Source organism: Lynx rufus, unplaced genomic scaffold (genome assembly GCF_022079265.1).
Source record: "Lynx rufus isolate CCGP_SWC_20201006 ecotype Redwood Valley unplaced genomic scaffold, mLynRuf1.p SCAF_8, whole genome shotgun sequence".
NCBI lineage: Eukaryota > Metazoa > Chordata > Mammalia > Carnivora > Felidae > Lynx > Lynx rufus.
In genome coordinates, this window is record NW_025814896.1 from 120363786 (window position 1) to 120391736 (window position 27951).

At 38.0% G+C, this 27951-nt stretch overlaps 1 protein-coding gene across 2 annotated transcripts in view; it reads left to right on the forward strand.

Annotated features, from left to right (window-relative positions):
- Positions 1-27951, forward strand: part of ASXL2 (ASXL transcriptional regulator 2) — a 131179-nt gene that overhangs the window by 39094 nt on the left and 64134 nt on the right. Inside the window, exons 2-3 of one of the 2 annotated variants that reach the window (XM_047068681.1) lie at positions 10790-10872; positions 21081-21083. In XM_047068681.1, coding sequence (XP_046924637.1) covers positions 10790-10872; positions 21081-21083 — 86 coding nt within the window. The remainder of the gene's footprint in view (positions 1-10789; positions 10873-21080; positions 21084-27951) is intronic. The other variant, XM_047068682.1, reaches the window with a different exon arrangement.

The window sequence follows — 27951 nt, forward strand, 5'->3', positions numbered from 1 at the left end:
TATTTTTTATTTTTATATTTTTAAGTTTATTTATATTTGAGAGAGAGCATGAGCTGGGGAAAGGGGCAGAAAGGGAGAAAGAGAATCCCAAGCAAATTCTGTGCTGTCAGTGCAAAGCCTGACATGGGGCTCGATCCCACATGAGATCACAACCTGAGCCAAAGTCAAGAGTTGGATGCTTAACTGATTGAACCACCCAGTCACCCCTATAATTTTAGTTTTTAATTTGATTTTTATTATTTAAATCAAGTACCTTGTTGCCTTATGTCAGGGTCACCCAACAAAGGAAATATAAATGTTTAATGACGTGAAAAATCCAACCTCATTAGTAACTAAAATTTTAAAATTGTAGCATATGTATATTTAAAATAGTTACCAAAGAGTTTTATTTATTTTTTATTTTTTTATTTTTTTAATTTTTTTTTTTTCAACATTTATTTATTTTTGGGACAGAGAGAGACAGAGCATGAACGGGGGAGGGGCAGAGAGAGAGGGAGACACAGAATCAGAAACAGGCTCCAGGCTCTGAGCCATCAGCCCAGAGCCCGACGCGGGGCTCGAACTCACGGACTGCGAGATCGTGACCTGGCTGAAGTCGGACGCTTAACCGACTGCGCCACCCAGGCGCCCCCCAAAGAGTTTTAAAATGATATAAATGCCAGTTAATGGTGTAGTGAAACTCCCGTACATCTGGCGGATAGCAATTTGACTATATTAAAATAATTTTATTCAGCAGTTCCACTTGTTAGATTTTAAAAATAATCAGAAACACTTGGCATTTGTTATAGTAAAAAATAAACACAATAACACATTATTGAGAATTGCTATATCCCCAAGTTCTATTTTTTTTTTTCATGTTTGTTTATTTTTGAGATAGAGAGAGGGAGACAGGATCTGAAGCAGGCCCCACACTGTAAGTACAGAGCCTGGTGCACGGCTCAAACTCATGAAATGTGAGATCATGACCTGAGGGAAAGTCAAATGCTTAACCGACTGAGTCACCCCACTATCCCCAAGTTCTAAATGAAACTGCTCAAAATAAAATATTCTCTTTGATGCACATGGTCTTTCATAAGTTATAGATATTGTTCTTATTTTCATTTTACTGATGAATTTGAGGCTCAGAGATTGACTTTCCAAAGTCACAGAGCTCTAAATGATAGAATCAGAGATAAAATTAGGGTCTGTCTCATTCTTGGCATTTGTTGGTCCAGTGTGTAAGGATAATAATAATAGTGCTTCTTTAAGTGATTTAAAAATTTTTTTAATTTGTTTATTTTGAGAGAGACCGTGTGTGTACTGGCAGGGGAGGGGCAGAGACAGGGAGAGAGAATTCAAAGTTGACTTTGCAGAGCCCATTGTGGGGCTCCATCCCACAACCTGTGAGATCATGACCTGAGTTGAAACCAAGAGTCAGATGCTCTGAACCATCTGGGCACCCCTTTAAGTGATTCTAATATGCAACAATAGGAAATGGATTAAGTGATTTAGTGTTTATGTGTGTATAATATTCACTGGAGTATTATGCTGCTATGAAATATATCAATAAATGTCTCAAGATTTACAAAAAAGGGCTTCTAATAATATTAAAATAGTACAAACTGATATGTGCAGAGGAGATCTCAACTATGTAAAATGTTACTGAAAAACTCCTGGAAGGGGATATGCCAACATGTTAAGTCCTGTTCTGTCATGGCAGAAAGCCCTCTGTACATACAGTGAAATAAAACCTGTGTTTTTTGTTGTTGTTGTTATTCTGGATTTTCTAGAATGGAGATACCTGGCTGGCTCAGTCAGAAGAGCATGTGACTCTTGATCTTGGGGTTGTAATTTTGAGCCCCACATTGGGTGTAGAGATTACTAAAATAAATAAATGAATAAGTATTCTAGAATGAATATGCATTATCATTGGGGAAACCCTGTTACTTTACATATGGTATATCTGACTGTGTATAGATTTAACTCAGCACCTGGAATTAATTTCTTTGTGGAGTACCATGAATTTCACTGGAAGTTGGTAAAACACTCTTATTTAGCCTGATTAATACTAGAATTTGGGAAACACAGTTTTTAAAATATTAGGATCTCCCCAGGCCCCACCAGGATCTTGTTTTTCAGTTTTATGTACTTGCTCATTGCTAAAAACAAAGCCAGGGACCGACTTCTTAAGATATCAACTTACTTATAGACATATGTAGAGGCTGACATTTTCATTAAGCTAATTTTGTCATGTTTCAAAACACACATGTGAGAAAAAGGTCTCTATTGGATCTTTACAGTTGAACATCCTATTCCTGTCTTAATCAAAAGAGTAAGTGACATTTCTGTAATCCTGTTAGTTTTTTTGTTTTTGCCTCAAGAGGTAAGAACCTACCCACTATTCAGCAGAGGCAGTTTGTATCATTCCAAAGCATATTTTAGTTAACAAAATAAGTATTTCTTTTATCATTGAACTCTTTGTTTTGTTTTGTTTTGTTTTGTTTTTGAGAGAGCGAGAGAGAGAATGTGCACGAGCCGTAGAAGGGCAGAGGGAGAGAGAATCTTACGCAGGCTCTATGCCCAGCTTGGAACCCTGTGTGGGTCTCAATCCCACGACCTTGGGATCGTGATCTGAGCTGAAATCAAGAGCCAGACGCTCAACCGACTGAGCCACCTAGGCACCTCTGAACTCTTCACTTTGTATAAAGTGTTAATATTATCCTCTAGTTTGGGGAATTAAGAGTTTTGCCATCTAAGTTCAGGCTGTGCTTTGTAACTTCTCTGAGTCTTAACTTCCTGGTAAAATAGACATAACTAAACCTGTTTTCCTTCTTGGATTATTGTGAGGATCAAATGAAATAGAATGGCTATGTGATGTTTATAAACCATAAGGCAGTTATAAATATGTGTGAATTAAGGGAGAAATGTAAAAAAATTTTATGTATTATCTTGGCAGCACCATCTGAAGATAATCTTCATAGGAAGTTTTTTTGTGTGTGAATTCAGGTTTTATTGTTTTAATAGGTATATCAGTCTTTTGTGTTTTTATTTGACCATATTTTATGTGTATATCTCTATATAAAAACTCTTTTTGTGCCACATCAGTTGGTACAGACACTATGGTAAACAGTATGGATGTTCCTTAAAAAATAGAACTACCAGGGGCACCTGGATGGCTCAGTCGGTTGAGCGTCCGACTTCAGCTCAGGTCATGATCTCGCAGTTTGTGAGTTCGAGCCCCGCGTCGGGTTCTGTGCTGCTAGCTCAGAGCCTGGAACCTGTTTCAGATTCTGTGTCCCCATCTCTCTCTGCCCCTCCCCTGCTCATGCTCTGTCTCTCTCTGTCAAAAATAAATAAACATTAAAAAAAAAAATAGAACTACCAGCAATCCCACTTCTGGATATATATCCAAAGGAAATGAAATACTGTCTTAGAGAGGTATTTGCACCCCTGTGTTCATTGCAGCATTATTCACAGTAGCTGAGACATGGAAACAACTTAGGTGTCATACAGATGATCTGAAAAAAAAAAAAAATTACTGTGTGCAATGGAATACTATCCAGCCATAAAAAGAAGGAAGTCTGCCGTATATGACAAGGATGAACCTTGTGAGCTTTATGCTAAGTGAAGCAGATAGAGAAAGACAAATACTGCATGGTCCCATATGTGGAATCTAAAAAAAAGTTGATATCAGAGCACCTGGGTGGCTCAGTCAGTTAAGAATCTGACTCTTGGTTTTGGCTCAGATCATGAGTTTGAGCCCTGTGTCAGTCTCTATGCTGACCGTTTGGAGGCTGCTTGGGATTCTCTGCCTCCCTCTCTCTGTCCCAACCCTGCTTGTTCTCTCTTTCTGTCTGTCTCTCAAAAATGGACGGATAGGGGCGCCTGGGTGGCGCAGTCGGTTGAGCGTCCGACTTCAGCCAGGTCACGATCTCGCGGTCCGGGAGTTCGAGCCCCGCGTCAGGCTCTGGGCTGATGGCTCAGAGCCCGGAGCCTGTTTCTGATTCTGTGTCTCCCTCTCTCTGCCCCTCCCCCGTTCATGCTCTGTCTCTCTCTGTCCCCAAAATAAATAAACGTTGAAAAAAAAAATTAAAAAAAAAATGGACGGATAGATGGATAGATAGATTAAAAAAATTGATCTCAGAAACAGAGTAAGTTGTTGGTTTCTAGGCTTTGGGGGTGGGTAGGGGAAATGGAGAGATGTTGGTCAAAGGATACAAACTAGCAATTAGAAGAATAAATTCTGGTGATCTAATTAATGTACAGCATGGTGATTGTAGTAAACAATATTGTGTATTTTTTTGCCAAGGATATGGGACTCCTGCGTGGCTTAGTTGGTTGGACATCCAACTCTTTGGCTCAGGTCATGATCTCACGGTTGTGAGACTGAACCCTGCCATGGGCCCGGCACTGGGTATGGAGTTTCCTTAAGATTCTGTCTCTCTTTTATCCTCTGCCCATCCCTGGTGCTTGTCCATGCACGCATTTTCTCTTTAAAAAAGAAAAAACAAACAAAAGAAAAAGAAAAACTGAAATTTGCTACAAGTAGATCTTTTAATTGTTACCATGTGCACAAATAACTATGTGTTAGTTAACAAAGCTTAATGTAATCATTTAACTATATATAAGAATATCACATGACCATATTGTATACTTTAAACGTATACAAGGTTATTTGTCAATTATGTCTCACTAAAGCTGGGGAAAAATCAGACTAAGGGAATAAAGTGTGTCTGCATGTGCGTGTGTGTGTGTGTATTTGTGTGTGTGTGTGTGTGTGTGTGTGTGTGTGTGTGTGTGTAGGTGGTGGCGTTGCTTGTGAGTGTCTGAGTGTGTTTTAGAGTGGTCAGGATCTCTTTGAAGAAGTGAAGGGAGAGAGTTAAAGGGGAAAGCATTGCAGGAGGTGGGACAGATGCAAATGGCCCTGAGTTAGGAATGAATTTGTTATATTTGAAGAAGGGCAAGAAGGTAATGTAAGAAGAGTAAGATACAGGATTTCATGTAGAATTTTTTGAGCTCTATCAAGGAATTCAGATTTCAATTTTAGCTAATTAAAAGAAGTGTTAAAATCAGGAATAATGTAATTTAAGTTTTAAGGTCACTTGCTGTCCCGTGTCCCGTGGATAGATTGGTCAGTCATATTAGTTAGGCACAGACTTGGCTGTGTGTAACACTTCCTTAAATGGATTGGATGTGTATTTCTCTTTCATGCAGTGGTCTGGAGGCGTAGTCAGTAGTCTGCCATTCTTAGGGAATGGCCTTACCTGTATGGGTCAGGATGCCTTGTCACCTCCATTGTCAAAGCCTCCAGTAGAGAAAGGGCCAAAGTGGGACGTGCCCTGGCTTTTTGAAAATCTGGTTGTTGCTGTTATCACGTTCTGGTGTCTAGAACTTGAGTTCCATATCTAGTTTTGAGGGAGGCTTAGAGAGGAGGCCTCCATACCCAAGTCATGTTCCCTTTTCATTTATGGCTGTATAATATTCAGTGGTATAGATATGCCAGTTTCCTTGGTGTCCTGTTATTGGATTAGTAGCCTTTAAATTTTTTAGTGAGTAACATAATGAATATTTTCTTCTATCTCAGTAGTACTGGATTATGTGTACATATTCGTTTCATGGTGTTTACTTATTGCCATGTTTTTGCTGTCTAAATTAGCAAGGGAAAAACGTTAGAGAATATGAGTTTTATATTTGATTGTTAGTAAAGTCAAACGTTCTGGTTCTTTTATTTTTCATAAATTTTATTATGGGATATTGAATGTGTACACAAAAGTTGACAATAATATAATGAATATCTTTGTACCCATTGTGTAGCTCTTATAATTACCAACTTATAGCCAATCTTGCTATATTTAAGCCTCTGTCCTAATTTCCTCCTGTATAATTTTGAATCAAATTCCAGACATCATATAATTTCATCTGTAAATATTTCAATATGTAAATGCTTTTTCATATGATTGTTATCCTATTGTATTAGCTCTTTTATGAATTATTTGTCCATGTACATGGTGTATTTCTTTTTTCATTTTCAGTAATTGTATGTATTTTAATATATAGACAATAAATAAAGGCTCAGTTTTCTATATGGGCCTTAATTTGGACAAGGATAATAAGTGAAATTTTGGACATGCTAAGTTTGAGATGTTTCTGAAGCATCTAAGGTTGATGTTTAAAAGGTAGTTATGGGGGCGCCTGGGTGGCTCAGTCAGTTGAGTGACCGACTTCGGCTCAGGTCATGATCTCACGGTTTGTGAGTTCGAGCCCCCCATTGGGCTCTGTGCTGACAGCCCAGAGCCTGGAGCCTGCTTCTGATTCTGTGTCTCCCTCTCTCTCTGCCCCTCCCCCACTCATGCTCTGTCTTTCTCTGTCTCAGAAATAAATAAACATTAAAAAAAGATTAAAAAAATAAAAGGTAGTTATGTACAGACTGTGCTGCTTTTTCTTTTATCAAAATACGGGTGCTTGGTGAAGACTTGGGGATGGATGATGTTACTCAGGGAGAGTTGGTGGAATGAGCAGCAAAAGCTGCAGATTGATGCTTATAAATTATTTAAGGATGGGCATAGAAAAAGACATCTGTGAAGAAGACTAAGAAGAAGGGTTTTAGAAAAAAAGTCTAGAGAGAGCAATGTCTAAGAAAAGAACGGTTATTAACACTGTCAGATGTAGCAGAGAGATCAAGGAAGATGATAAATGGAGGTGTGTCTGTTGGATTTTATGCTTAAGCAAATGAGAAAATGGATGTAGACACAGGACACAGTGTGCTGTAGTGATGCAAGATAGACCTGAGTTTGAATTCTGGCTACCACTTACCCTTGCTGTCTTGTGTTTGGAAATCTACTTATTGAACCTTAGTTATCCCACTTTTTGAATGGGGATATTAATGTTTTCCTTTTAAAGTTGCTGTGAAATATAACAGAGAATGTATAGCACTTATTTGTATTTTCTTCATAGGTGGTAGTAGGTGATACCACATTGTGATACCTTAATGGCTGATCTCGGGTATCTGACTTTAATGATTTCTATTATACAAGTCCTGTATCTGTTATTATTGACTTGCTGTACTAAATAATATTCTTTTGGTAGTATAGTATAGAGAACTGGTTCAATTTTAGCTTTCATTGGCATCTTTTAATTGCCAAGAGTTCTTTATTTTTTTTTAATTTTATTAAAAAAATTTTTAAACATTCATTTTTAAGAGACAGAGTGTCAGCAGGGGAGGGGTGGAGAGAGAGGGAGACATAGAATCTGAAGTAGGCTCCAGGCTCTGAGCTGTCAGCACAGAACCTGATGCAGGGCTCAAACCCACGAACTGTGAGATCATGACCTGAGTTGAAGTCAGATACTTAACCTACTGAGCCACCCACGTGCCCCTAGTTCTTTATTTCTTTAACAGTGAGAATGGAAAATGATTTAGGTATAAGAGTTCTGCTTAAACTTTGGATCTAAAAAAAGAGGAAACCAGAATTGACTTCAAGGGAGTCATTTTATTTATTTATTTAAAAAATTTTAATTTATGTTTAATTTATTTATTTTTTTATTTATTTTTGAGACAGAGACAGAGCATGAACGGGGGAGGGTCAGAGAGAAGGAGACACAGAATCTGAAACAGGCTCCAGGCTCTGAGCTGTCAGCACAGAGCCCAATGCGGGGCTCGAACTCACGGACCATGAGATCATGACCTGAGCCGAAGTCGGCCGCTTAACCCACTGAGCCACCCAGGCGCCCCTAATTTATTTTTTAAAATAAATCATTTTAAACCTAGTGAGCTAGTGGCAGACACTTAGTTTTCCTTCATCTGGGAATGTTTAGATTTCCCCTTCATTCTTTTTTTTTTCCATTTTCAGCATTTATATGCATTTTTGAGAGACCGAGTGTGAGTGGGGAAGGGTCAGAGAGAGAGAGAGAGAGAGGCATGGAATCCAAAGTCGGCTCCAGGCTCTGAGCTGTTAGCAATATGGGACTTGAACCCAATATGGGACTTGAACTCACAGACTATGAGATCATGACCTGAGGTGAAGTCAGATGCTTAACTGACTGAGCCACCCAGGTACCCCCCTTGTTCCCATTTTTTAAAAAAGTCATGTCTATACTAATATGGGGCTTGAACTCATGACCCTGAGATCAAAAGTCAGATGCTCTACTGACTGAGCCAACCAGGTGCCCCCTTTCCCTTTTATTCTTAAGGGGCATTTTTGCTAGATAGGAATTTTGAATTGAGAGCCGTTTTCTTACAGTACTTTACAATGTTTTTTTCACTATTTCTACTTTCCATGGTTTCTGATGAGAAATGTACAGTCACTGGAATTGTTCTCCTAAATAAATGGTTGTTTTACCTGGGTTGCTTTCAAATTTATTTTGTTGTTTTAGCGTTCAGTATGGGTTTCTTTGAATTTATGTTGTTTGAGATTCATTGACCTTGCTGAAATTGTAAGTGTATATCTTTAACCAAATTTGGGGAGTTTTCTGCTACTGTTTCTTCAGATACGGTTTTTGCACTGTTTCTCATCTCGTTTTGGGATTCTGATAACATGAATGTTACATTTTGTGATTCTTTCCCATTAGCCCTGTTCATTTATTTTTTTCTACCATTTTTCTGTCTATTCATCAGATTGGATAATTTCTGTTGCTTTAGCTGCAAGTTCACTGACTCTTTTCTTCATTATCTCCATTCTGCAGTTGAGTGCCTCCAGGGAATTTTGGGTTTTATTTTGGTTATTGTATTTTTTAGTCCTAAAATTTTATTTTGTTTCACACAGTCATACACGCACGCACACACACACACACACACACACACACACACACACATCTTATTTCTCTGCTGACACTCTGTTTCTTTCAAGAATATTCTTGTCTGTTTCTTTCAAGAATATTCTTGTTGACTTTTTTTTTTTTTTTTAAGATTTTATTTTTGAGTAGTCTCTACACGCTGTGGATGGAGCTCCAGCTCACAACCCTGAGATCAAGAGTTGCATGCTCCACCGACTAAGCCAGCTAGGTGGCGCGCTTCCTGACTTTTTTTTTTTCTTTTAATGTTTATTTGTTTTTGAGAAAGAAAGTGTGTGAGCAGGGTAGGGGCAGAGAGAGAGGGAGACACAGAATCCAAAGCAGGCTCCAGACTCCAGGCTCCGAACTGTCAGCACAGGGCTGATGTGGGGCTCGAACCCAAGAACTGCAAGATCATGACCTGAGCCAAAGTTGGATGCTTAACCAACTGAGCCACCCAGACACCCCCCTCTTCCTGACTTGAAGCATGGTTGTAATAATTGCTTTAAAGTCTTTGATAATTCCAATGTCTTTGTCATCTTGGATTTATTGTGTGTAGGTTGTCTTTTCCCTCGTGAGTTCTTGAGAGTTTCCTAGTTGTTCAGTTGTCAAGTGATGTTGGATTGTATATAGACATTTTAATGTTATGTTATCATATTGTATGTCTTATTTAAATCCAATGGAGAGTAATTTTGCAGGTATTTAAAGCAGGTATTTATTTGACTTTGTTAGGTTCAGATCACAAGTTTCCACCCACCTTTTGTGCACTAAAATTCCAATATTTAGTTTTCAAAGCCTTTGCAGAGTTGTTCTGATCTGTTCTGCATGTGTACCACTTACTGGCTAATTTGGGAACCTGATAGTATGATTAGGGTCAGACACACACATGCATAGCTCTGGAGTGACCCCAGGAGTGTTTATGGAACTTTGTGGTATCATTTTCTTGGCTCCTTTGTCTTTGCAATAACTTTCTCCCTGATAACTTTCTGGCTCCTACAGACCCTTCTTCCTTGTCCTATGGCTGGACAGCTGAGGCTTTCTTTTCTCTGTTTTGCTGTATATTCCACAACTGCATCTGCCTTTGATGGCGAACAATAGGATGACAGAGAAAGAATATAAACCATGTGGATTCCGTTCACACCTAGGGGATTAGAAGGGTCCTGTTTTGTTGGAGTTTTCAGTCCCTGTTCAACCATTGCTGATATCACCACTGCCAAGGATGCTGTCTTGGCTTGTCTGGGGGCATAGGTCAAGAGAAAGGGGGGAAACCTTAGAAAACCTCCTCTCCCTAGGGGACCCCTTTACTGGTCCTCAGATCAAAAAAGAGAAGAATTCTCTTGAGAGCCATTTCTGCCTGCTGTTAGTGGACAGTTCTGAATTTGTACTGCCTTTGAGTTTAGACTGAGTGGTCCCAGAGCAAATAAAATCAGGAAACTCACTTAGGGGTTAGTAAAACTTCTAGTTGTGGTTTTGTACTCCAACCCGATTGCTACCTCAGATAGCTGCTTCATGCATTCCGTCCAGGTTTTTAGTCATATTCAGCAGGAGATAAACTATGCTTACTCCTTTTTTACCAGAACCAGGAAATTTTGTTACAACTGTATTGTTCATTTGTTTTGGTTAAGAATTTATTGAGCATTCATGCCATACTCAGCTTTGCTGGGAATGTAAAGATGATAATCTCAAACTACCTATAGTAGATCCACAGTTAGGCATGTGACATGGGGGTGGAGGCAGAAAGTACATAATTTTATACTAAACACTACTAATAAATAATTTAGTTATTAATCTGAATGTTTTTTGATCCATTTCTGTTTCAGGACTTGACATATTGTTTGTGACTAAGAGAGAAGAACCTGTTTATATTCCATTAATTTTCCATTTTTCTTATTGTCCCAAAATTAAAGGGATGAAAAGTCCCTGGATATGTATGTGCTGGATGAAATTAATACATAGTTATAAGAATAAGAACTATAATTATACACATAATTATAATAAGAACTTAAAATAAGAAATAATTTATTATTATATACTTGTTTCTCAGGTCTTAGAAAAATACCCCAATACACCCATGAGTCATAAAGAAATTCTTCAAGTTATCCAGAGAGAAGGACTAAAAGAAATCAGGTGAGTTACTTAAATATTATTAGTAATAATTATAATATTTGATTAGAGTATTTTGTAGTATATAGCAGTGTACTTTAGCCCTGAAGATTGATGATTTAGTAATAACTGCTTTGCTAATTTCTGATTTATTCAGTTGTCAGATCTCTGGAATTTTCAGTCATAGCACAGTTTTAAAACCACACGTATGTTTAAAAAAAATTCTTAGAATGTATCTGTTTCCATCCCATGCACTTTAATTCTTAGGAAGGCCTGGAGCCATCTTCAAACCTTCATCTATGAGTTCAGGCTTTTAATTTAATAAGCTTGGTCAGTAGCATGTAACAAGTATTCTCTAGTACAGGGAGAGTGCTAGAAATAGACAATCTAGGAAGAAATAACCTTGGCCAAAAAGAATAAAATGGAAAAGGTACATATAGAGCAGTATGTATTTCAAGTAATAGTTATATGTACAAATAAAACAGCTTGGGGTCAATTAATACAGGACCAAAGATAAAACACACTTTAATTTCTAAGAGCCTTCTATAACAATAGCACGTAATAGTCACTTCATCAACAAGACCTTCTGTCATCAAGAAATGTTAAAATTGGGGCAACTGGGTGGCTCAGTCAGTTAAGTGTCCGACGTTTGCTCAAGTCATGATCTTGCTGTTCACAAGCTCGAGCCCCACGTAGGGCTCTGTGCTGACAGCTCAGAGCCTGGAGCCTGCTTCTGATTCTGTGTCTCCCCTTCTCTGCCCCTCCCCCACTTGTTCTCTCTCTCTCTCTCTCTCTCTCTCTCAAAAATAAGTTAAAACATTAAAAAAATAAAGAAATGTTAAAGTTTTGTTCAACATACTTTGTATTGTTAACGTTGAAATCTGGGAGTCTACATGAGAGATATTTTCATTAAGATGGGAAAGGTTGGAGTGCTTTAAAACTGCTACTAGTTTTCTCAAGTGGGGGTGGTATTGTGTAAACACCCTTAGGCAAAGTGTTCAGAATTTATGGAGCTGTGTTTGATTGTCAAAGTGACTAGAAAGTACAGGAGCACGGTGGCATTTAACAGGTAACAAGATGCTAAATGTCTCACATTGTGCTGGATGGTCCTTCACACTGGAGAATTGTTCAGCTCAGATGCCAGAGTAATAATGAGCTATGGTAAAATATTTGTAAACGGACAGTAATACATGTTTTGATAAATAGCTGTTGTGTGTTCTAGATTGTAATTCTCATCTTCTTGAATATAAAATTCAGTTTTTTGCCCTTGTTTGCTAACAGAGCTCAAAAAATTTTGTTTGATTTGTGGCCAAACGTCAACAGGCTGGGATTAAAATAGGTTTGTGTTATGACTTTGAAGGAATGAAGTAAAATTAGTGTATTTCACTTTATGTAACATAAGTCCCTCAGAAATTGTGTGAACATTTAAACATTTTTGTAAATTAAAAAATTAGTCACTTAATTTATCAGTGATATAATTCTAAATTTTTATTTGAATTAGATAAGACTTATTAGATTAAAGCATAATGTCCATGTAATAACAGATCAATTTGTACAAAGCTACAGGAGCAAAAGGTAGTGATTTTTGTGGTTCTGCGGAACAAATTCTGCTAAGGTGTTCTAATATTTTTTTATAACACTACGGGGTTTTTATAGAATATGAATGGGCAAGAGATTTCATTTTTTTCCCCCTTAAAATTAGACTTTTGATGCACACCGGGGACATAGGCCAGGATATCTGGTGTGTAGAGAGTAAACTACCCTCAGTCCCTTAGGTCTCAGTGACAGGTGTAGGGTCATCTGGCTCCAATATACTAAAGCTCTGTGACTTTACACTTACTGTTATCATTTTTAGGAAGCAGGCAAGAATAGTAAATATGTGAAGAATAGTAAATAAATAAAAGAAGGGGAAAAAAAGAGATTTAGAAAAAAATAGCAAAATGGTAGAGTCAGCAAAAATAGCTTCTGGCTTCACTTCGTGATAACAATTTATAAGTAGCTGCTCTTGGTTAAACTACATTGTTGTGATGCAATTGTGTAACGACAAAGCAGTTCTTTCTAAGTCACCATTTTGTTCCATTTTGTTAACTCCATGGGACTTCTAGTTACTCTTACTACTTAGCATTATTTAACACAGTTGACTACGCCTTCCTTTTTGAAACTCTGTTACCTGAAGCGATTACAAACATTTCTCCTCTCCTCCTCCTTCCTTCTGTTTTTTTTCCTTTGCTCATTACCTTCTAACTTAAGTGCAATTTTGTCCAATCCCATAGCTTTATTTATTTATTTTTTAAAAAAAAAATTTTTTTTTTCCACGTTTATTTATTTTTGTGACAGAGAGAGACAGAGCATGAACGGGTGAGGGGCAGAGAGAGAGGGAGACACAGAATCGGAAACAGGCTCCAGGCTCTGAGCCATCAGCCCAGAGCCCGACGCGGGGCTCGAACTCACGGACCGTGAGATCGTGACCTGGCTGAAGTCGGACGCTTAACCGACTGCGCCACCCAGGCGCCCCTAATCCCATAGCTTTAAATATTATATGTTATCAATTCTCAAATATGTAGGGAAGCTCTTTCTTACTTCAGCCTTTGTATATGCTGACTTTTAAAAAAAATTTTTTTTTAACGTTTATTTATTTTTGGGACAGAAGGAGACAGAGCATGAACGGGGGAGGGGCAGAGAGAGAGGGAGACACAGAATGGGAAGCAGGCTCCAGGCTCTGAGCCATCAGCCCAGAGCCCGACGCGGGGCTCGAACTCACGGGCCACGAGATCGTGACCTGAGCTGAAGTCGGACGCTTAACCGACTGAGCCACCCAGGCGCCCCATATGCTGACTTTTTAACAAGGAATGTGCTTTTACCTCAGTTACCTCTTATTTTTTACGTGCCAGTTTGAATATATCTTTTTCAGAGCACTTTGGCTGACTTTACGAGTTAGAGCATATTTCCTTTTTTAGTGTATTATAGTGTTCTGTTTATTTCTTCATACCACCTAAAGTTTGAAGGCACATATTTTTGTGATCTTAAAAAAGTCATCAAGCTTCTCTATTGCTTACATTAAGGTAGCTCCATGAGGAGTGAAATTTGCTCTTTGTCCCCCTTCTCTTTTGTGTTTGGCATATGTCAGACATTGAAAACCTACTTGTTATATATGTGAAGTATTAGTAGTTGAGAGATCACATTCAGATGCAGTTATAGCTGATTCTCTTGCTGCAGTGATGTGTTAAATGATAGTCTTATAATCATTAAAGTTTTTAGATTACTGAATGAAATAGATAATATCTTTATTAAAGATGTGCTGCTTTTTACAGTTTAATTTTCATTCCTCAATCCATGGCTTTCAGTTCTTTTTTCCCTTTGTAGTTTTCCCCATCTTCCCCATTTTGAAGAAGCTCACTTAAGTTTGATTATTCCACATTCTATTGTTTTATTTTAAAATACATTAAAGTGGACACAGCCTAAATGTCCATTAAAAGATGAGTGGATAAATAAAACGTAGTATATAATTTCAGTGGAACATTATCAGCCTTAAGAAAGAATGGAATTCGGATACATACTACATGGATAAACCTTAAAAACATGCTAAGTGAAATAAGACACAGAAGGACAAATAGTGATGTGACGACAGGAAAAAAAAGGACAGATATTGTACAGTTCCATTTGTATGAGATACTTAGAACAGGCAGACTGATACAGAGACAGAAAGTAGAATAGAGGTTACCGGGGACTGAGAGTAGGGAAGAATAAAGAGTTATTGTTTAATTAGTATAAAATTTCTTTCTGGGATGATGAAAAAGTTATGGAAATGGACAGTGGTAATGGTTGCCCAGCATTGTGAATGTACTCCATGCCACTGGAATCTACACTTAAAAATCGTTCAGATGGGGGCACCTGGGTGGTTCAGTTGGTATAGTGTCCGACTTTTGATTTTGGCTCAGTTGTGATCTCACGGTTTGTGAGATTGAACCCCGCGTCGGGCTCCACTCTGGCAGTGTGGAGCCTGCTTAGGATTCTCTCTCTCCCTCTTTCTCTGCCCCCCTCCCCCCCAAAATAAATAAATAAACTTTAAAAAAAGGCTCAAATGGTAACTTGTATGTTACATATATTTTGTCACAAAAATAGTATTAAAAGGTAAGTGATTGGCTCCTGGCTGAGAAGGACAGAGGTACTGGTTCCTTTAAGAGCTTATGAGTTTTTTTTTTTTTTTTAAATTTTTTTTTTTTTTCAACGTTTATTTATTTTTGGGACAGAGACAGACAGAGCATGAACGGGGGAGGGTCAGAGAGAGAGGGAGACACAGAATCGGAAACAGGCTCCAGGCTCTGAGCCATCAGCCCAGAGCCCGACGCGGGGCTCGAACTCACGGACCGCGAGATCGTGACCTGGCTGAAGTCGGACGCCCAACCGACTGCGCCACCCAGGCGCCCCTAAGAGCTTATGAGTTTTTAAGAGGTTTTCTGCAGTCTTTGAGCTGTACAGTTTTATAAGTCTCAGGGTCTGGTCAACAGACAGAAGCTACATGGTAATTTGAACAGGGAAATTACTAAGTTAACTAGTTATTAATTTGTTAACCAGAAATTAACTATTAAAAGGGAGCAGCCAGTACCTGCAGGGCTGAGGCAGTGTGACCTAAGGAGACCCCTCCATGTCCCTAGGCTGTTATTCAGATCTTAATGGACAAGGTAGGGCTCTGGTCCCGTGGATGACAAAGTTCACTAGTGCTGTAGCCTGGGCTAGCACTTAGGAAACTCCCTACTGAGTATTAGAAGAACTTGTTGGAAAACCTCCTGCTGGGCACCTGTCCCACATTCACTGGGAGCCAGCTGAGGCTCCAGCAGAATTTTCTGGGAAGCCACCCACAGGCATTCTGCTGAACCTTGCTGAAGGTGGAGGGCCGTCAAGTGTCCTTCATGTTGCTGGGTGCTGCGTGTCGTAAGAGCAGGCAGGCAACAGTACAGTAAAACCAGAAAGAAAAGCGCCCTTTCATGCTGTAGTGTTCCTCCAGTGCACTATTGACAAACTTAACGTTGAGCCAACTGGCAGAGGAGAAGTGTTTATAGGGTCCAGCTCCACTACTACAGAGAGGACAAAGGAAGCTGGATTTGGAGCTAAAAGTCAATAAATTGATAACTAGCACAACAGCCTTCAGTAGTTTTTCAGTAGAATAACTGAAATCATTGTCTGGCCCCATATACCATTTTGTTTTACTTGATTTGTTTCCATCTTCACTCCAGCTAAACTGTATAGACAGCACATAGTATTTTTTAAAGAAATATTCTATCTGATAATCATTGACATGATTAGATTTACTCTACCATTTCACTATTTTCTGTTTTTCCTTATATTTTATTTTACTGTCCCCTCTCTGCTGCCTTCTTTTGCCAGTGTTATCTGGCTGGCTCAAGTCTCTCAAAAGGCCTAGTGAATATTTCTTAATCCAGGGGCAAAGACCAGACCTCTCTTTGGGTAAAGGTAAATTCTTTACTACATACTCCCATACAAATCAAATTAGACTTCCCAAATGTGCCAGCTTTCTTAATTTTTAATGTTTAAGGTAGTTGCTTTTTAAAAACTGACATATAATGAACATACCATAAAAGCATTTTAAAGCATATGGTTCAGTGGTTTATTACTTAATGTATTTGTACAGAACATTTCCATTATCCCCAAAAGAAACCCTTCAGTATTAGTTGTCATTCCTTTTCCTTGCCCCACCCTCAGTGCCCCAGCCTTAGGCAACCTCTAATATGCTTTCTCTGACCATGGATTTGCCAATTTTGGATATTTCATAAAATGGAATCACACAATATGTGGTCTTTTTTGACTGGCTCCTTTCATATAGTATAAAGATTTGAAGGTTCATTCATATTGTATTATTTATCAGTACTTTATTCCTTTATTGCTGAATAATATTCCATTGCATGCATATGCCACATTTTATTTACCCATTCATCAGTTGATGGGCATTGGGGTTATTTTCACTTTTTGGCTATTATGAATAGTACTACTGTGAACATCCATGTACAAATTTTTGTGTGGGAAGTTGCTTTCTGTATTTTTACAAGTTTTAGTTGCAACCAGCCAGAAAGAGAGAGAGGCTATTGTGGGTCTGCTCTCACCAAGTGTCACTCAATTTTAAATTTTTTTTTTTTTCAACGTTTATTTATTTTTGGGACAGAGAGAGACAGAGCATGAACAGGGGAGGGGCAGAGAGAGAGGAAGACACAGAATCGGAAACAGGCTCTAGGCTCCAAGCCATCAGCCCAGAGCCTGACACGGGGCTCGAACTCACGGACCGCGAGATCGTGACCTGGCTGAAGTCGGACGCTTAACCGACTGCGCCACCCAGGCGCCCCGTGTCTCACTCAATTTTTTTTTTTTAATTTTTTTTTTCAACGTTTATTTATTTTTGGGACAGAGAGAGACAGAGCATGAACGGGGGAGGGGCAGAGAGAGAGGGAGACACAGAATCGGAAACAGGCTCCAGGCTCTGAGCCATCAGCCCAGAGCCCGACGCGGGGCTCAAACTCACGGACCGCGAGATCGTGACCTGGCTGAAGTCGGACGCTTAACCGACTGCGCCACCCAGGCGCCCCGTGTCTCACTCAATTTTAAATCATGAAATTGGATTGAGCTTTAAATTTGTGGAGTTCATGGAAACATGAATTAATCCACAAATTTCAGTTCAAAATCATTGTGTTTTTCTTTGGCTTAGAATAGAATTCCAGATTTTGATGTAGCCTTTGTTTTTCAGTCATTTTAAAACTATAGGAAGGGGGTTTATCACAGATAGTCTAATATAGGCTACTTAACACAAATATTTTATGACTAGTGTTTGAAACCTCCATGTTGAGTAGTTCTGTAATGGGAGCCAGTTTTTTGTACCAAATGAGTAAGTGGATGTGAATAGAACACAGTAAACCAGTATGAATTTAACCAGTGGTTAAATGTTTAAGCATCACTCTGTCCAAACGTGTAGTCAGTTCTCAAAAGGAAATAATACACCTGCCTCAAACATTTGCATCTGATAATTACAAGATGATATGTAGTCTGAATTATGATTTAGATAAATATATATATTTAGATGAATGTAATTTATGAAGAATGGCCTGCAGCAGTAGGAGTTGAAAGGGTTAAGGAGACTAATAAAGGGGCTGCTTTAGTAGAGCAGGCAAACTATGGTGGTGTTTTGTTTGGATTTGGTAAGTAGTGCTGGGGAGAATAGATGGATTTAAGATACATATTTCAGGACTTGCTGACGGATTGGATGTGGAAGGTAAAAGGAAAGAGGAAATAAAAAATGATTTCTAGGCTTCCTGATTATATAGCTGCTATTTACTATAGAAAAAAACTGAAGAATGAACTGGACAAGTGAGGAGTTGTTAAAGGATTCACTGCGCATGTATTTGTGGATTCAAAAAAAAGTTGTGAACCTTACAAGGGGTGAGGATGTATTCAGGTGTAGGGCGTGGTTATAGTATAAATTTCAAGGTCGCAGCTAAAAGGTAACAGTGATCTGGAGCTATAGAGTAGGTGTCTATTTTCAGAGATTAATACCTAATACCTGTTTGGCACCTCATTGAGTAAAGAGTTCTGGTGTGTTATAGAATCCAAAAATGCATCCTTTCCTTTCATGATAATGTACTTTCACTTATGTTACAAGTCTCGGTTAATAAGATACTGAAGACAGTTACCTAAATATAAATTTTTACTTTTAGAAAATTGCAAATGGAAAGAAAAGCCTACATTCTCCAGCTAAATTATAAATTGTCCTCTCACCCTGGACTGTTTTGAACTCAATCTTAGGCATTTTATTACTTCAGCAATGCAGTATATATCCAACAGAGACGAACTCAAGAGACTGTGCAAATTGAGTATTTTGGCTTATCAGAAAAGCACACAACTAAACATAGACATTAAGTATGCAATACTGTTGGTGAAACATACACAGAATACTCCATAAGTCAAATGTTTGTGTGTGTTTTATACAATTCCCATGAATCCTTTACTGTTAATCACTCTTCACTACTACTTTCCTTAGTCTTGTACAACAGGTTTCTCCCCTTCATCAGTTGTGGCAGCCATTAATGTTTAAGTATAGGACTTCAAGCCTTCCTTCTAAATTAGCCATTGCTTTTAGTGCCTGCGCCCCCTCCCCCCCCCCCAGGTTTTCTTAACCTGCTTTGTTCATCCTTTAGCTGTATTACCTTGACTCTTCTTATATCTGCTATTAGAGAAAGAGAGCTTTTAGCAAAGAAGAGAAAAATAACTATTTTCTGAAACCCTTTTCTCTTACTACTATTTCTTTCCATTCATAAGTAGAAGAGGAAAGAGAAATTAGGAAGATTCTTGGTATTATGAATTTATCATCCACAGATTATTTTCTGAATTAGACCATTTATGAGTGGTCCCAAGGGTTCATGATATACAATAATTAATAATTTTGGTGAGTCATGAATTTGAATCTTGTACACCATAAAATTGATGTGGGAGAATAAGTTATGTAGCTAGTAAAAGAGTGTAGCCAACTACCTAGCTTTTAAATTATAATTTAAAAAATTGGATTTTTTTGCAAATGAAGTTTCTCTAGCTGTTTACAGCATGATGGCCCTGATTAACAGTACCCCCAGAAAGGTAATCCCTGTTGTATTCCTCACCCTTGCCTCCCTTTCCCAACCCCCTTTCCAAATCAGTCACATTATTTCAGTCACAAAATGTTATAGCTGGAATAGTTAATTGGGATATTACCGTTACATGTCAATTTATTATTGAAGAATTTAGGCCCATGGAGATTGGTCAGGGTCAGACAACTGGTTCTGTGAAGCTAGAAACCCAGGCTTACTGTTTCTGGTTTTGTTCTTATTAATATATCATACTGTCTGTATATCCCTAGTTCTTCCTACTCTTTTGATTAGTATATTTGCTCGATTTTTCAAATCAGTCTTGTATTATGTGCTGGTACATAATAACATTAGGATAGTTGCTATCTAACTGTAAATTTCTTTCTGGAAGAATTTGGAACAAAAACCTCAGCCATTATAATAACTTGACTTCTGAAAGGGCCACTACATTTTTAAAGATTTTACAGTAATGGAACATTTAAATCTTTATATTGTTGTTTTGTAGAACTCCCATTTGTTCCCTAACAAGGAGTTGATTTTTTGTTTTTTTAATGTCTCAGTCTTGTATCCCAAGCAAGCTCCTTTAGAGTTGGAATTGTAAAGAACCTGGGAACCATCTAACAAAGATCATGCTCAATAAACAATTGCTAGATTGAAATTTTACCTCTTTGGAGGAGTCCCAATTGCATCTAATTAGTATTAATACATTTACTTATGAACAAGATAATCTCTTTCACATGGTATTAAAATAATGTTTTAGCTTACCTCATACCAAAAACTAATCTGAGCACCTAATTTTTTCCCCATCTCTTCTTTTGTAAAATATGTAGCAAGGGTAATAAAGGCAACATTCTCTACTAGTTTTCAGCAGAAATCATTATCTCTGCAGAATAGATCATTGGACTGTTTGCCAAGCTGAATTGCCTTAAGGTGATATACTGGAAAGAACTCAGTTTAAGAATGAAGAATATTATTGATTAAATTGATACCATATTTATCTGAAGTTAGCTGATACCTTTGAATTCAGCCTGTGTTTTCTTTATCTGCCTGTTGCAGTCTGCTTTCAAGCACACAAACCTTGTAGGGATGTCAGAAAGCCTTAATAATGAAGAAACAAAAATCCCCAAATGCTTGCATATTAACAGAAAAGAGTATTCTTACCCATTGTTACTCAGCTTCACAGTAGTGGATTCATTATGGAAACTAATAAACCTTAGGGTCCATAGCTGATGGCTTTATGATGGCTCCTTGAAATTGAAATGCATGGGAAGAATATTAAAGAATACTCATTGTATCCACATTTGACTCAAAACTGCTTTAATAGTTTTAGTTTGTCACATAATTAAGGTATGCAGTTGTTATCTGAAATGGTTTAGACTATTTATCTGAGTTTAACTGTGCATGTCTAGACAATGTGATATTTTGGGCTAACTTGTAAATTCTAAAGAAGAAATGAATGTTCTATATAGCAAAGTGGGGGGAGGGTGCTAATTTGAAGAATTGTGGATATTGCTGGGAGGGGAAGGGAGAGTTTACTTTTTGGTTTTATTGTTAAAATTAAAAGCTTTTTTTTTCTTTCTTTCATTTTCTTGGGGTGCATTCCAACTCCAGAAGGTAAGAAGTATTACTTTATTCTAAGGAAGTATATATAATGATAAAGTACACTTTTACAAGTTTAATTGAACTCATCTTTGGATGTGTGATTTTTACTTATAAAACTAAACAATTAGTCCAGAAACTAAATAAGAGTAGAAGTACTATGTAAATATTTATTATATGTGACTTTTTTTTGTCCTTTTAGTCTGTAATCATTATTTGGTCATAATTTTAGAAACCAGTCTACATTTGGCTTTATTAAAATTATCATTTGACATATTAGCATTGGAATACCTAGTGTTCATGCTGACTAATAATAAAAATATTTCAGATTGGAATTGTGTGAGCTAACATTTGCTTTATGACCATAATATTGAAAATACATGTTTATGCTCTGACTGATATAGAGGGAATATTGGTAAGTCTTCTAAGAGAATGATACTTATTTAAAACCAGGCTAGAACAGGTTAAAATTCATAGTTTGGATCCTTTATTGAATTGGCTTTTTTTCTGTGTTGACATAGCATTAAACACACCTCTTCTAAAACAGTTTTTATGTTATAATTACTTATAATTATCTGTCTTAGCTATGAGACTCTAGAATAGGAACCACATCATTGTATTTTCATGTTACTTGGACTTCGTATGGCTTTTAGTTACAGCCAGATCTTTTTAACTGCAGCCAAATTTGCATTCTATTAAGTTCGTTTATAAGAATCTTCATTTTTTTAGTACCAGTTTATGGAGAAAACCTTAATTCGGTTCGTGCGAACAGTTAAAATTATTTAAAAAATTTAAAACTAGGTAAGGTGTTTTTGTTTTTTGTGGTGTGTGTGTGTGTGTGTGTGTGTGTGTGTGTGTGTGTTTTGAGGGGGCCTTATATTGATTAGGTTCTTTAGGTGCAAATAACAGGAACCAAATGTGAAGAACTGAAGCAAAATGGGATATATTTGAAGAATGTGGGGTAGCTCATAACCTCAAAGGAAAGAAACAAACCCTGAAATTAAGAGAACTAAGTTAACTTCAGAGATCAGGTAGCTAGAACTAATGGATGGGCTCATTAGGACTCTGTAGCTGGGATGAATTAGTCTGTGTCTCTTCTGTTCAGGGTTAACATACAAGGAAGAGTGAACCTGGCTGGTTCAGTGTCCAGGCATGGTGAGATCTTGATGGCCAGTCCTACAAGAGTGTTTCCAGTAGGGTAGGTCATACATAGTTCCCCAAAGCAAAGTGTACATTCTTTCCAGAAGAAGAGAGAATGTATTTAGCCAGGCAGAACCAACAGATGTCTACACATTGCTCACTGTAGAAAATTAGAGTAACAACAGGAAAATATAAGGTACAAGCAGTTGTAAGAAATCATCCTTTATACAGATTCTCCCAATGGTAACAGTGTGCAGCACCGTAGTACAGTATCAGCAACCAGAATATTGCTTTTGATACAGTCTACTTGATTTACTTGTACTCTTGTGTGTGTGTGTGTGTGTGTGTGCACATGTGGATGTGTATTTGACCCTGTGCGGTCTTACCACATGTATAGATACATGTATCTACCACCACAGTCAAAATACAAAACAGGTTTATCAACAAGAGGATCCCTTGTGTTGCCGATTTCATAGCCACACCTACCTCCCTAGTACCACCTCCATCCACGCCCCTCAGGCCAGCCACCACTAATGTGTTCTCCATTTCTGTAATTTTGTCATTTCAATAATTTGTATTAATGGAATTGTATGAAATATATAATATTTGGGATTGACTTTCTCAGTGTAATGCCCTGTAGATTCATCCAGGTTGTTGTCTGTGTCAGTATTTCGTTTTTTTTTATTGCTGAGTAGTATTCAGTGACATGGCTGTACAGTTTATTTAACTAGTCACTCATTGAAGGACATCTAAATTGTCTCCAGTGTTTCACCGTTACAAATAAAGCTTCTATGAAAAGTATACAAGTTTTTGTGTGAACATAAATTTTCCTTTCTCTGGTGTGAATGCCCACAAGTGCAGTTGCTGATGTTGTATGGTAAGTGCATATTTAGTTTTTTGTTGTTGCTGTTTAAAAAATTTTTTTTAATTCATTTTTGAGAGACAGAGTGAGTGGGGGAGGGGCAGAGAGAGAGGGAGACACAGAATCTGAAGCAGGCTCCAGGCTCTGAGCTGTCAGCACAGAGCCTGATGTTCCAACTCACAGGCTGCAAGATCATGACCTGAGCTGAAGTTGACACTTAACCAACGGAGCCACCCAGGTGCCCCTAGTTTTGTTTTTGTTTTTGTTTTTTTTAATGTTTATTTTTGAGAGAGAGCGAGCGCGAGAGTGTGCTAGCGGGGGAGGGGGGGCAGAGAGAGAGGAAGACAGAGGATCTGAAGCAGGCTCTGTGCTGACAGCAGACAGTACGATGTGAGGCTCAAACTCACAAACCGTGAGATCGTGACCTGAGCTGAAGTCAAGACACTTAACCGACTGAGTCACCCAGGTGTCCCATGCACGTTTAGTTTAAAGACACTTTCACATTGTTTCCCACAGTGATTGTACCATTTTACATTCCCACCAGCAACATTTGAGAGATCCAGTGTCTTTGAATTTGAAATGAATTTCTTATAAATAGCATATAGTTGGATTGTGGGGTTTTTAAGCCTTCTCTGCTAATCTTTGCCTTTTAATTTGTATATATACGTTATTTATGTTTAGGTTAATTATTAATAGAGTTTATGCCTGCCATTTTATTATTTGTTTTCTGTTTGTTTCTTCTGTTTCTTGTTCTTCTATTTTTCTTTTCTTACCTTCCCATGGATTATTTTAGGGTTCCATATTGGCTTATTTATAGTGCATTTCTTTGTATATCTGCCTAATTTTCTTAGTGTTTGCTCTGGGTATTAGAGTGTACAGTATGTGATTTATCATTCTGATGGTATGAACATTTTACCACTTTGAAGTGTGGAAGCTATTCCATTTAGGTTCTTATCACATGATGTTTTAATTTTTGTTTCAATCATCAAATATTAGATAAAACCTCATGAGAAGGTTAGTCTATTGTATGTATGCTTGCTTCTATTCTTCCTTCTTTCCTGGTGCTCTAGTATCCTTTCTTTTATCTTTCTGTTTAAAGAACTTCCTTTAGCCATTCTTGGAGAGTGGGTCTGCTAGCAATACATTTCTTTAGTTTTATTGTTTCTAGGACTGTCTTTATTTCTCCTTTGTTTATGAAGGACACTTCTTTAGATCTAGAATTCTTAAGGAATTTTTATAAAATCAACAGTTCATTTTGTTCAGCATTTGTAAGATGTGGTACTACGTCTTTCTGGTCTCTATGGTGTCAGATGAGAACTCTACTGTTGATTGAATTAGTATTTCCTACGGGTAATGTGTTGTTCCTCTCCGACAGCTTTCAGGACTTCTTTTTTGGATTTAGTATTCAGAAATTTAATTATGTGTCTTCATGTGCAGACTTCTTCAAGTTTATTTTATTTAGATTCATTGAGTTTCTTGAGTATTTATGTTTATTTTTCACCAAATAAGAGAAGTTTTTAGCCAGTAGTCCTTTGAATATTCTTTGTCTTTCTTTTCTTTCTGGGCTCATGGTATGAACTTTTTTATAACTTTAGTTTCTTTGCTATTTGTTATATTTTCATTTGTTTCAGTAAAGTTTCTTTTATAATTTTTTTTAAAGTTTATCTACTTTTGAGACAGAGAGAGAGAGAGACAGACAGACAGACAGAGTGGGGGGTTGGGGGGGAGGGCAGGGGCACAGAGAGAGGGAGATGCAGAATCCGAAGCAGGCTCCAGCCTCTGACTTGTCAGCACAGAGCCCGATGTGGGGCTCAAACTCACAGACTGTGAGATCATGACCCGAGCCAGAGTCAATGCTCAACTGACTGAGCCACCCAGCTACCCCTGTTTCAAGAAAAATTTTAAGTGCATATAGAAGCATCCTTGTCTTATAATTTCAACATCTGTCTTAGTGTTGGTGTCAGTTGATTGTCTTTTCTCATTTAGGTTGTGATTTTCTTGGTTTTTGGTATGATAAGTGATTATTGTATTTCGATCCTGGATATTTTTTTATTTTTATTTTTATTTTTATTTTTATTTTTATTTTTATTTTTTGGATCCTGGATGTTTTAGTTTTTATGTTAGGAGATGTTGGGTCCTATTAAATTCAAATCTTTTATTTAAGCGGGGATTCACACTGCTTGGGTTTACCATGTGAGTTCTAGACTCCCTTGGTGGACTGTGATTCAATAACAATTTAATTTTCACAGCCTTTGCTTTGCTGTTTGGGTCTTGTTGTTTTATTTGATGACAGAGGCTCCCAGTGATCTCTGCTGTTTTCTTCTGAGGGGGTAGAAGGAGTTTCCATAGGCCAGGCTGCCTGATGCCTCTAAATGTGGGATAAAGGAAGTCTCCAGCCTGTGGAGGCAGAGAGGCTTTCCAGGCCATGTGCTTATGATGGTTCTTTCTCTTGCTTGTGCCACTGGTCTGCTGAGCCTATCAGGGGAGAGAGCTAGTAGCCTTTGGCTGACCAGGACAAAGAGGCTTCCTGAACTGGGCTGCTGCTTCTGGTCTGATCACATTTGCAGATGCCGCCTTGCCTTGCCTTGCCTTGCCTTGCCTTGCCTTACCTTGCCTTGCCTTGCCTTTTTTAGTCTTTATTTTTGAAGTTTGAGGGAAGCTCATTTGCAGTCAAAACCATTTAATTGTATAAGGTTTACTATAACTCTTAAGTTACTTCTGTGAGTTGGAAAATGCTAGAAACTAGTAAGATTAATGAATCAACTGACTACTTCAAAATTCTGAATCTTGGGGTGCCTGCCTGGTTTAGTCAATAGATCATGTGATTCTGGGTCTTGGGGTCATGAGTTCAAGCCCCATGTTGAGGCTACTTAAAAAAAAAAAAGAATTCTGAATCTTGACGTAAGTGGCTATGCCAAGACTGAGAGTTCCTGTTCAAAAGCAGAAAATAATTGTAATAAATAGCTTTGGCTGTTTAGATGTATAAACTATATTGCTAAATGAACAAAAAATACCAAATATTGCAAAGATGCAAAATCACAACAGATTGTTTTTTGATACTTAAATCTGTTGAATTTTAATCTCTCTCCAGCTTATTCTTTCAGAACTATGTCCATAGCTTATAATGACAAGTATTCTATTCTTAGTTTCTGTTTTCTTCGCTAATACTTGTTTTACTCCAAATAGTATGTCCTTATACGCAGCCCTTCACACCTCTTTAGTTCAGAGACATGCTCTTTAGGAACTTGGCCTGGCCAGTTAAGACATGTCAGCATCCTGATCAGCTGAAATAAAAGCATTTGGTATTTTTTTATATGCAATAGTTACAGAGTGACCTTTCTTAGGAAGATTGTGTTTCTCTTAAAGTCTATGTTTTCTTTTTATTATGTTGTTTCTCGTAAGATTGAAAAGCAAGATGCTTTAGTTAATCAGTAGTGGAAATGGCCACCGGCTAAGATAGGAGTCAGGTACTTTATGCATATGATCTTTTAAATCTTTTTTTCTTTTTAAGTTTATTTATTTTCAGAGAGAGAGAACGAATGAGCGATGGTGAGCCGGGGGAGGGGCAGAGAGAAAGAGAGACTCCCAAGTAGGCTCTACACCATCAGTGCGGAGCCTGATGCGGGCTCACGAACTGTGAGATCATGACCTGAGCCAAAAATCAAGAGTTGGACGCTTAATTGACTGAGCCATCCAGGTGCCCCTGATCTATTTAATTTTAAACCCTCTGAAGTCTTTATTTCATAGATAAAGACATTGAAGCAGTAAGAAATTACATAGCTAGTTAGTGATAAAACTTGAATCCACATGTGTCTGACTCCAAAATGTAAGTGCTGCTTCTGCTGCCTCATTTTTTCTTTTGAGTAGGATCAGGAGATGGAGTAAGGCTCTTAAAGGAGTCTTTTTTTTTTTTTTTTAATGTTTATTTATTTTGAGAGAGAGCGAGTATGAGAGGGGGTGAGGCAGAGAGAGCGAATCCCACACAGGCTTCTCACTGTCAGCACAGAGCCAGATGTGGGGCTCAAACTCACATACGGTGAGTTCATGACCTAAGCCAAAGTCGGACGCTCAACCAACTGAGCTCAACCAGCTGAGCCACACAGGAGCCCCTACTTTAAATTTTGCTTTAACATTTATTCATTTTTTGAGAGACAGAGTGTGAGCACGGGAGGGGCATAGAGCGAGGGAGACACAGAATCCGAAGCAGACTCCAGGCTCTGAGCTGTCAGCACAGAGCCCGACACGGGGCTCGAACTCACGGGCTGCGAGATCATGACCTGAGCTGAAGCTTAACTGACTGAGCCACCCACATGCCCCTTTATTTACTTTAAAATAAAACAGAATCATTGGCTCTTTTTTTTGTTTGTTTGTTTTTTCCTCTGGTGAAATGGTTTTGCTTATATCTTACTGGTACTGGACAAACCATGCTTTTGAGAAAACAGTAGTAGGGGAAAAAGTCAAAAATGGAAAGATAAAGATGAGAGTGTAAACAGTATACAAAACACATTTTTCAGAGTCTGTGTTTATTTCTGTGACCTCCACCTCCATGCTAGTCCTAGATTACCCTCTTACTTGTTTTATGCCCTTTGGCTACTCTGCTAATCCAGACCTTTCATTTTGGGATCCCAAAAGGGCTTCTCCAAAAATGCCTGTTTAAAAATTTCCCTCTATACCCTTTCAGCTCTCCAGTGATCCTTTCCCATTTGTTTCATGGTGTGTTTGGGGAGGAAAATAGTTTGAAGAAACTAATTCATTAAAGTATGGATGAGTCACATGCTACTTTAAAAAACTTTAGTTTCCTTTTTATTTATATTTTATTTTATTAAAAATATTTTTTAATGTTTATTTATTTTTGAGACATAGCATGAACGGGGGAGGGGC